This window comes from Panthera uncia, chromosome B1 (genome assembly GCF_023721935.1).
Source record: "Panthera uncia isolate 11264 chromosome B1, Puncia_PCG_1.0, whole genome shotgun sequence".
NCBI lineage: Eukaryota > Metazoa > Chordata > Mammalia > Carnivora > Felidae > Panthera > Panthera uncia.
The window spans coordinates 63801180-63811768 of record NC_064811.1 but is presented as its reverse complement, the minus strand read 5'-3'; the positions used below and the strand labels follow the sequence as shown (position 1 = coordinate 63811768).

The following is a 10589-nucleotide window of genomic DNA, read 5'->3' as shown; positions in this document are numbered from 1 at the left end:
TTATGTGTTTATATATATGAATTGCTCTCTTGATATATATCTCATACATAGATAGATCTCTGTTGCATATATAGGAGAAAGATGATAGTATGTGCCCTCTCTTCAGTCTTGTACCTTCAGTTGCTTCAGAAAATCTCTGCCCAAAGAGCCTATTGTGTCCTCAAGTCGACATTCTTTCCTGATAATCATGATTTTCTGGACCTCTTGAATTGTTTTGTGTCTATTTCTATATGTATCCACGCTTTGTATACAATTTTAAATTTGAATCACTGTTTACTGTTGCACAAAGCATGAAGGTTTAGTACACTTAGAAGTGGAGATATAAATAAATCAGCTATCTGTGTTTGAAAAGTCTAAACTAAAGTGCAGTTGTATGCTTCAGCTTGTCAATGGATATTTCTGAGGTGAGCATAATACTATAACAGTTATAGCAGTGAAATATATCCTGTGCAGATAGCTAGTAAAGGAGTTCACTAGCATTAATGCCAGCAGAATTTTAATGCTGAAAAAGATGGGAAACATGGCACTTGCTCTGGCTAACGCTACTCTTACTGGCTACAGTGAAAATGAATAGGTGAAATCAGTTTTCAAATATTGCAAAAGAGTTAGGGTCTACATACTTAACCAACAGCAAATATGTCAGTTTCGACTATTATCTTGTTTTCATCTCTTGGTTTACTTAACTATAGAGCAGTAACAACACCAGATACTTTTATATGGGGCATCAATTTCCCTTTCCCACTTATTAAGAGACCCAAAAGAAGATATTTCCAAGAAGGATTTCTGGAGAAATGTCAATGAAATTCTTACTCTAATAGATACTTGTTAAATGCCTGAAAATCACTTAAGTGATGTTAAAGCTGACAGATTCTAATTGTGAACTTAGACTTTGTGACCAGAGTTTTATTTGTGATTTATCCTTGGTACATTCTGTTCCTTCTCAGGTGGAGGGAAAGTGGATAATGCAGTAAATCTTCTGCATAGAGTTCTATTCTAATAGATGAGTTGAGATGTTAATGTATTTCAAGTTTATAAAGAATCATGTTGTGCTTATATTTTAGAAGCCAAAGAAAACAAAGTTAAGCTTTCAATCTTTAGACCTAGGATATTTATTCTTGTAGAACTTTTGGGATTTTATGAAGAATAGTTGTAATATGATTACAAGTATAAACTTCAAGTTCATATTAATTATCTAAGTTAACTAAGATTAAGTTCAAATTAATAATCATTTGACATCAACTGTCTGCAGAATACTTCATTAGGTCCCACCAGAATAAGAAAAAGCAACAAAGAAGGGAAGTAAACATGATATTGTCTTTTGGTATAAGATAGAGGTTGAGGCAATTCATTTGTTGGAGGGTTTTGAAGGTTTACCTGAATATGGAATCTTTATGTGTATGAAAGTTGAGAATTAAGAAAGAAATACATATTAGTTTAAATTTACTTATACCTGGTCTACTTCTAAAGAAATCATAAGAAAAAAACATACCATAAAACTACAGAATAAAAATAAAATAATTATGGGCCAAAGTCACACTATATGGTCACACTAGAAAATGAACGCTAAGGGCGGTCATAGCTTCTAGAACATTATGTGCCTGCATTTTTTGAAAGCCAAATTACAAACAGAAAGGCTGAGTTATATAGTTGCTATTATGTAAGGGTAGCACATAAACTTACCAGAAGTGACAAGCTTTATCCTAGTTAGCTCTTAATTTCAAGAATTGACCCCTTAATATCTGTGTTCTCAGTATCAATTTTCCAAAATATAAAATTCTCTTCATATGACCAGAAGTCATCTGGGCTGTTCTTATGACCAAAAGTCAAGGGAATAATGCTGTAATGGTGTCGTAGATCTAGGAAGGCATGTCTAAAGAAGAATAAAGAAACCAAAGTCCAGATATATAAGTAGCTTATTGGTGACCTGCCTTAACATAAGCATGAATATCTTGAATAATAGTTATCAAAATTCATTTTAATACAAATAGAAACAAAATCTTGTAGTGAATTGCAATTTTAAAGGTAGGTGAGATGGACTTCCTTGAGCCAAATGAGGATTGAGGGGCTTGCAGTGTGCCACCTCATTCCCTTCTTGTGCACTGTGCCAGCCAAGAAATATTCTTTGACCTCATTCTAAGAGGGTCTTCTCTCTGCTTTTCTCCCACTCTCATTTGCACAACTATTATTTGTAGACACTAGGTACAAAGTAGGTAATAAAATTGACAGTTGTAATAATGTTGCCTCCAAAATTGTTTAGAAGATGTATAATTTTTGATGAATGTCTGTCTTTTAGGCAAAAGCTGATGGAAACAAGTTTGCTTTTATGCTTTCTCTTTTTTCATTAATTTCTGAAATTTCTAAATTTATTGAGCAAACATTTTTGAGAGGAAAATGGACCAAAATCCTGTTTTTATGTTCTAAGCTATCTTCTCCAACAATATTTGTTGTTTCTTTTGAATATTACCATATATTGGATATTTAAAACAAACTTATTATTCACATTTAGAGAGAAGTAAAAAGAAGTTGTAAAATCTGAAGTTAAAGAGCAGATATTATGACAAATAGGAAAATCTCAGTAAGATGATAATCTTTACCCAAAACTAGAAAAAAGCAGTATGCTTAGCTTTTGGCCTATTGAGAAATCTGGATGTGGTTTATGTGGTACAGAGTATCACCATGGCTGTACCCAGGAGACCGAAAGAGGAGATCCTTTATCAATAATTTAAAACGTTGTTTTCAAATAATTCTTGGATTATTTACAATTACATCGGAAACAATGTGTCTCCATAACCTTTCTTGAAATGCTAAGAAATTGGGATGACAGTCTCTGAAACGTGGAAAGTAGTGGTGCCTGGGTGGCTCAGGCAGTTGAGCGTCTGACTCTTGATTTCTGCTCAGTCATGTTCTCATTCTCATGAGATCGAGCCCTAAGTTGGGCTCTGCACCGGGCATGGAGCCTGCATGAGATGCTGTCTCCTCTTCTCCTTCTGCTCCTCCCTGGCTCGCACATGTGCACACAGGTGCTTTCTCAAAAAAAAAAAAAAAAAAAAAAAAAGAAAGCAAAGAAAATGTGGAATGCAAATAGTCGCCCTTTGTTAAGAACACATAATAATGGTGTGTAGTTGCACACAGAGAAATGGTCAACAACAGAGGACGAGTTTTCTACTGTCTTTGGCAAAAGCCTGTTATTAAAATGCAAACAGAAAGAGATGCCATCTCTTCCCTTTCTCCCTGACTCCTTATCCTCAGTCTCTTACTACTTCTCAAGTGCATTCTTCATATATACATTTTAGAAGCACCATTTTTATATCAGTTTTAAAAGCACCAGATTGCATAAAGAAATACTTTCATTTAAATCCATTATAGAAAGAAACATAGGGTTTGGCTTTGATATTTTTATTGCTAAGATAGTAATGCTATACTTTAAATAGCAATAACATAGTTCTGTTTTACATAGAGTTCTTTCCACTCTAGTTTTACCATACGGTTGTGTAGGTGAACTTGCTCCAGAAAAGATCTGAATGAACCACCACCATGCTTTGACCCAAGGGAGAAAAACATGACTTAACGGTTCATCTTAACATTGACGTGTTCTTGGGTAATTGTCTATTATGTCATGGTAGGAAAACTAGGTATTCTTACACCTTTTTATAATTGCTTTAATATTTCAATAGTGATTTTTTTTTCTTTTCTAGGGCCGGTGCATAAACTTCTCTCGAGTTCCATCTCAGTAAAAGGAAAACAGGAAGACCAAGGAGGTATGAAGATACATCTTCACACTGCTGATTTCCAACCAAATGAAAAAAATATGCATTTCAGAAGTTTTTGGAAGAACAGCTTTATTCCTCTCAGTCAGGAAATGTTTTCTCTGCCTTCTGCTTTGCTTGCACCAAACATTTTTAAATACTTGTTCTGCCATCTACACGAGAGTTGATGGAACCCAGGAGTAACTCATGATTCATGACATGGAAAATAAAGACTAATGTTAATCTACACGCTATGGTTTATACAAGAAAGTGCATTTGAAAGTGTAGAAGAGGAAAAAGCAAAAACGACAGCATGAAGATGATATCAAAACAGGGACCACAGAACACAGAGCATGAAGATGATATCAAAACAGGGACCACAGAACTGGCCATGATGGATCTGTAACGGAGAGAGGAGTGTTTTATATGGAAACATGGCACTTGTGTTTTCACAGCGCAAGATTGTTAGCCACAGGCAGAGTATGGAATATCCCACCAGGCCAAGCAAATAAAGGAGTCCATTGCCTTATAGCTATGTCAGATCACAAAATCCTCCCAAGTCCCCTATCACAGTGTGCCTTACGGGAAGCTTCTGACTGGAAAATCTTGTCATTCTAACACTGAAAAGTGCACACGCATGACAAAATGTAGACAGGATGCCTCAAGGTGTTGGTAGCAAGCAAGATTTTGCCCTTTAGTTTTTGAAGACACCTTTCTTTCATTATGCACCCGGGAAAAGAAGAAAATTAATAGAGCGTTATTCCACAGGAAGACAGCCTCTAAGCAGAGATCTTGAATGGAGTTTAAGGGACTTGTGCTTTGAGAACTTGTCTCTGGGATCGGTAGATTTACCCCTCTCTCTATGTTTAGGGTTTAGTAGTGCATAAAGCATTAATATCTGTAAACATACCAGGAGTTTGTTTTGCTTTTAATTTAAAGGAAGCAGTAACCACAAAGCTTCCGCTCAGGGTTTTTCCTTCCTCCAAGTCTCCAAGGGCTCTTCAGCGTCACAAGCCAGCAACTCTCTTTGCATGAAAATTTCAAAGTTTAATTAATATAATTAAAGGCAACAGCAAGCAGCAGCCTGTGAAGATTTTGCTCATCTTTTTTATGCCTTTTGACATTGAATGACCTATTACTGTATGCGCATTACTTGGACTTTGAGGGGCACTCCACCTTGGTTATGATTCAGTAGAGGAAAAAAGACCTCCTCTCATCAATTTATAAATTAAATTTTCAGGAGGATCGGCCACCACAAAACACCGAAATGTATGTATTATAATTTTTTAGAAAAACCACCATCGTGTCACGTCGACGATGCCAAATTATGTTAGCGTGAGTGGAAACACTGTGGGGGAGGAAGAAGGCAGCAGCTGAAGAAAAAAGCTCAAATGATCTAGTCACTTTCGATACTGTACTTCAGATGCGAAATGGATATTCGACTCGAAACCTGACAAAGCGCGCCTGCTTTGATGTGAACTGGTATAGACAATGACCAGTGGCTGGGTCAGTGGGATGTCTCTCTGTGAGCACAAAGGCTTATCAAATGACACTAAAAATAAGTTCACCAACCATCACATTGGAAGGGAGAAGGCGAGCATTTCATGTTTGGCGGGCATGTGTGTGCACAAGATGGAAAGAGCGATTTGGAGCATCCCAGTATAATTACCCCCATTGTGCTCTTAATGGAAATTTCAAAGGACGGGAGTGATTCTGTTGGTTGGTGTCCAGATCTGTGGCACTGCTCCGAGAAGCCTTACTCAAGCACACACAAATATAAGTATACATGCGTATCCTCTAGCTTGAATCTTTTGCTCAAGTTTATTTATGTCACTGGCTGGCTGGATCCAAAGTCATGTGTCTACATATTCATAAATAAAATTTTACCTGTGCCTCTGCTACCATTTTCTTTAAGCCCACATAAACTCAAGTTTTGTTTGGTTAAATATATAATTGTCCTGGTTAGTTTCAGGACAGAATTCTATTCAGGTCCAAAATGTCGCTTATGTTCACAAATGATACTATTGACAGTAATTATCCATGTGTGCAAGTGTGACTTAGAAGCCTGATATATACACCCCATGAGTTCTTGTAGACCTTTGTTCTACATTTTTATATCTGGGATGGCATTTACTGCTGTTTTCTCAAATTGGCACTTCATTTCTGATCCATGCACACCCATAAATGGTATTTAAGAGCACCAAAGATAGTACAGAAGCCAAGGCTGTTTCTTCAGTAGTTACTTGGAATTTGTCTACTATCGTATGGCATTTGTATTGAGTTAGTGTTTTGCTACATGAGCAATGGGAGTAGACCTCTGCCCTTAAAGGGAAAAATAGCTTTCTGTAGATTGGAATGTAAATGGGGTTCCAGTTCTAATACCACTATGAAGAGCTCTCCATGAAGAGGGAGAGGCAATGGCCTGTATGTGTAGACTAAAAGAGTACAATTCATAAAGTTCAAAGACAGATGGATTTTCACTGCACTTAAAGATACAAACCAAATCTATGCCATTTTCTCTCATTTTGCTATCTAGCAAATAGAAGAATTTGCTTTGAAAGAGTACTGTTTTCTCACCAAAGAACTAAATCAAAAACCTCTATACCTTTTAGTCAGGAAAATAAAGGGTTAGAATAAAGCCATTTCTATAAGTTTACTAACATTTTTTAAAAATATTTTGTAGAGAGGACTCGGTCCTGTTTAATTTTCTGGACATAATGTCAGTCAAGATCTACTTTCTGTGTCTAAACGAGTAAGTCTTTATCCGTAATCCATTTGTGTTGCATAAGGTTGCAACGACAATTAAGTGGGAAATGACTCCTAACTTATGTGTCTACTCTGCCTGGAAAGAAAGTTTTGAAGGCATCTATATATATTTCATAACAATGTCTGTTCTTTATGGATTTGATCCATAAATATTTATCTATCTGAAAACTTTGATACTTGGAATGTTTTCCTTAAAGCATTTGGTGCTCCAAGAAAAAACATTTGGTGCTAAGAGTTACAGCACTGATGCCTTTCCCCAAGTTAATTCTATTTTAAAAATTTATATTTCCTTCCCAATGAGATGCAGAGTCAAATTTGAGACCCTCCATTAAGTAGGGCGCAGTACCTGCCATCTATAGATAATTCTTATTTTGACAAAAATATAGAAGGCTGAAACCTCCTGTATTTCAGATTGTTTGAGAGATGATTTGCTTATATTCCACCTGAACTTTATTTGAACCATTTAACATCATAAATTATTCAATATCTGTTTTTCTAATAAATCTTTACTGGATATAAGATCTGGGTGTCTCTGTGAAGTTAGTAACTTTAACATCAGTGTATCACTGACCACTGTTTACTGCTCAGAGGCAATTCATTGGTTTATGTTTAAAATTAATACACCGTCTGTATTGTGGCCAAAAGGCGTCTAAAACATTTTTGATTGATCACTTCACATATATTATTTTTGAATTTTAAGAGAGCAAAATATAATCAGGCCACAATTACCAGTATCGTAAAGCACTGTAACCTCCTCCTCCATGGCAAAACCCGTGGTTAGCTTCTACTAAGTGGCAGATAGCATCACATTACTTTAGGAAGTTTATAAGTGTTTTATTACCAAAAAAGTTTTTGGTGGGTATGTAATTCAGGAAAGAAATATATCCATTCTTTATTTTAATATGAAAGGAACTATATAATGTAGAATCAGAATAACTGGTACACCTGCCGTATATTTAAAGAAAGAAACGGGCAGGTGAGGCTGGAGAATGTTGTCTGTAGATAATGAAGTGAGTGCAGCCATGTGTTCTAGTCTCGAGGTTTAATTTTGGTATATTCCTACACTTACTAGGATCTAATTCAGTCAAATTGGTCAAAGGAAAAAAAAATTTGAAAACTCATAATGCAGCAAGCCCTGTGCTATTTTTTAAAAGTGTACTTTATTTTTGTGCTCTTCTGCCAAAAGAAAATGCTGATAAAAAAGTACACAGTAGAACATGCAAATTTATATTAAAATGTGCTTGTTCAGATTACTTTAAGAGAACTATATTAAGGTAGTGTGTGTGTGTGTGTGTGTGTGTGTGTGTGTGTGTGTGTATGTGTATGTAAGAAAGAGAGAGAGGAAGTCAGTGTGATGTGCTTCACACCATCTTCTGTTAGGAATCAAGTGATGGATGTCCTGGCTTCTAGAGTGAGCTACAACTAGCTTGCTGAAATTGAACTGATCAGCTTCTCAACCATAGACTAGAGGTGCACTGGAGATGTCTCAAGTTCCTTCCAGCTCTGACAACATTTCTGTGAATACGGTCATATTGGAGGTTTTAGTACTTATATATTTCGTATTTTTAATGACTTTCCTCATTTGGAGAGCACAGCAGTATTAGCTCTGTAAACTGCCATTTAGTTACCAAAAAGACATTGAACCATACTACATAATTTTATAATTAGCCATAATAGAGCAATTTCTCAGTTAATTTCTTACAACTAGAACTTGTCAAAGAGGCAACTGATAATAAAATTTATGTCTGATGAAACCTCTGAAATGATGAGTAAGATAGTGGGAAACATATCTGTGTATTTCACTCTGACTTTACAGTCATAGCGGGTGTCTCAAAGGCATGTATAAAGATGTACAGAAATCGTTACAATATATTTATGTTACTAATTTTAATGAGGAGGTACTGTGTAATTTAAAGAAAGTTAAATTATTCTTTAAGTGAAGTTAAGAAAAACGAAAACTTTTCTCTCCTTAGTCGAAATTGGAAAACAATCTTCATTGACAATAACTGTGCTTATATCCCCCATGGGAAGTATTCAGTGGAAGACATTTTACTGACTAATTTCAATACTACTCAGGATATGTAGTATTTTAGAATTGCTAAACTTCCACAAAGTTACCATTGTCTTATTGTAGAAGAGAACTTTGGAAGTAAGAATTAAAAGAAAATGGATGCTTAACGTTGTCTCCTAATTACTATAAAGTTATTTATGTTTTAGGTAAGTAATATTCACAAGATTGTAAACGTCAGTGGATAATCCAAAAGTAATTGTAAAAGTTATTAAAATGTACATTTAAGTCGATCTCAATTTGGTTAGAAACATCAAGAGTTCATCTTCTAGAATGTATACTATCCAAAAGATACGCATTGCCTTTATGCACTAAAAGGCAAGGTGATCAAACAATGTAGATGCAAACCAAAGGAACTGAGAGCTTCCAAAGTCATGGATGATAGAAAAGAGAAATTGTTACATCATAGGCTAAATTAGAAGCAAATGTAAACCTCTAGCCATGCTTTTGTACGTCACCATCTGATTTGTGTAAGTAGCTGGGGAAAGAAAAACTCACAATATAACATAAGATTGACTAGTTCTAGCAGATGACACCTGTAAATAGAATTACCAGTTGAAATTCTGATGTGAAATGAGATGATTAATATTATCACGCTAAAGTCTTCTTTTGAGTTCTTTTTTTAACATCTTATAATCCGAAAAGTCTCTGTTAATTAAATAGAGCAATGACAGACCTTCATCTTCTTTAAATACTTTGTTTGTGTGAGGCTGTCACATGGGGAGAAAGATTATATTTTAAACAATATGTTCAAGTGTAAAATATCTTCAACAAATTCTTAATGTTTAAAAAAAATGGGAGAAGCTCCATGACTTTTCTAATTAATTTCATGGGATTCTTCATAAGGAGTGGAATATTTCAGAAAGCTTTAAAAGATTATATATATATATATATATATATATATACACACACACACATGTATATAGTTAATTTTTTAAATGTTTATTTTTGAGAGAGAGTGCATGGGGAAGGGGAAGAGAGAGAGGGAGACACAAAATCTGAAGCAGGCTCCAGGCTCTTAACTATCACCACAGAGCCCATTGCGGGGCTCAAACTCAGGAACAGCAAGATCATGACCTGAGCAGAAGTTGGATGTTAACTGGTATATTTTTTAAAAGGTTATCAAAGACCAAATTATATTAGTAAATATTCAGTGTGTTTTATCTCATTTTAAAGGATACTGATATGATTAGAATAATATGGCATACCACTAAAAAGAAAATCACAGTGGCATTAATGTTCAGTATCTCTGTATTCCTACAACCACCCAGAAAGCATTGAAATGATATGTTTATATCAATGATTTTTTAAAAATTCAATTCAAATGATAAAGACCAATACACAAATGGTTTCAAAATTATTAAATCCATTGAACTGGTAGAGTAAACCTAGTATATGCATCAAATTATTTTTTCTAATCATGTATAAAATGGGAGGGATTACTATGCTTTAAAAAAGATTTCCCTCAACTCTTCCAAAATCAGTCCAAAAAATTCAACCCAAGGACATTATGCATATGTCTATAATTTCTAACTCAGAAAAAAATGTTTTTGATATCAATTAAATTGAAAAGAGAGGGCTTGTGTTACTTTTCTATTGCTTCTGTCACAAATTCCCACAAACTTAGTGGCTTAAAACACAGATTTATTTTCTTACAGGTCTGGAGGTCAGAAGTCCAAAATCAGTTTCAATGAGCTAAAAAGTTAAGGTTTCAGCGGATTTCGTTCCTTCTGGAGGCTCTGAGAGGAGAGTTTGTTTCCTGGTCACTTTCAGCTTCTAGTTTCCTGGTCATCCTCTGTAACCTTTGGCTTGTGGCCGCTTCTTGCATCCTCAGAATGTATTATTCCAACCTCTACTACAGTCACCTTTTGTTTTTCTGATTTCTTTCCTCAACATCCTTAACATAATCACACGAGCAGAGTCTCTTTTGCCATGTATGGTAATAGTCACAGGTTCTGGGGATTAGGACATAAACATCTTGTGGGGGCATTATTCAGCTTACCACAAAC

At 35.2% G+C, this 10589-nt stretch overlaps 1 protein-coding gene and 1 long non-coding RNA gene across 5 annotated transcripts in view; one reads left to right on the top strand and one right to left on the bottom strand.

The window, feature by feature from the left end:
* ANTXR2 (ANTXR cell adhesion molecule 2) overlaps window positions 1-9204 on the top strand; it is a 153149-nt gene extending 143945 nt beyond the window's left edge. For all 3 annotated transcript variants that reach the window (XM_049632104.1, XM_049632106.1, XM_049632105.1), the window contains one exon: window positions 3696-9204. In XM_049632104.1, the coding sequence (XP_049488061.1) occupies window positions 3696-3734 (39 nt within the window). In that variant the 3' untranslated portion in view covers window positions 3735-9204. The remainder of the gene's footprint in view (window positions 1-3695) is intronic.
* LOC125923669 (uncharacterized) overlaps window positions 1-10589 on the bottom strand; it is a 69792-nt gene that overhangs the window by 3779 nt on the left and 55424 nt on the right. For both annotated transcript variants that reach the window (XR_007458123.1, XR_007458124.1), the window contains one exon: window positions 1681-1870. This is a non-coding gene — a long non-coding RNA (uncharacterized LOC125923669). The remainder of the gene's footprint in view (window positions 1-1680; window positions 1871-10589) is intronic.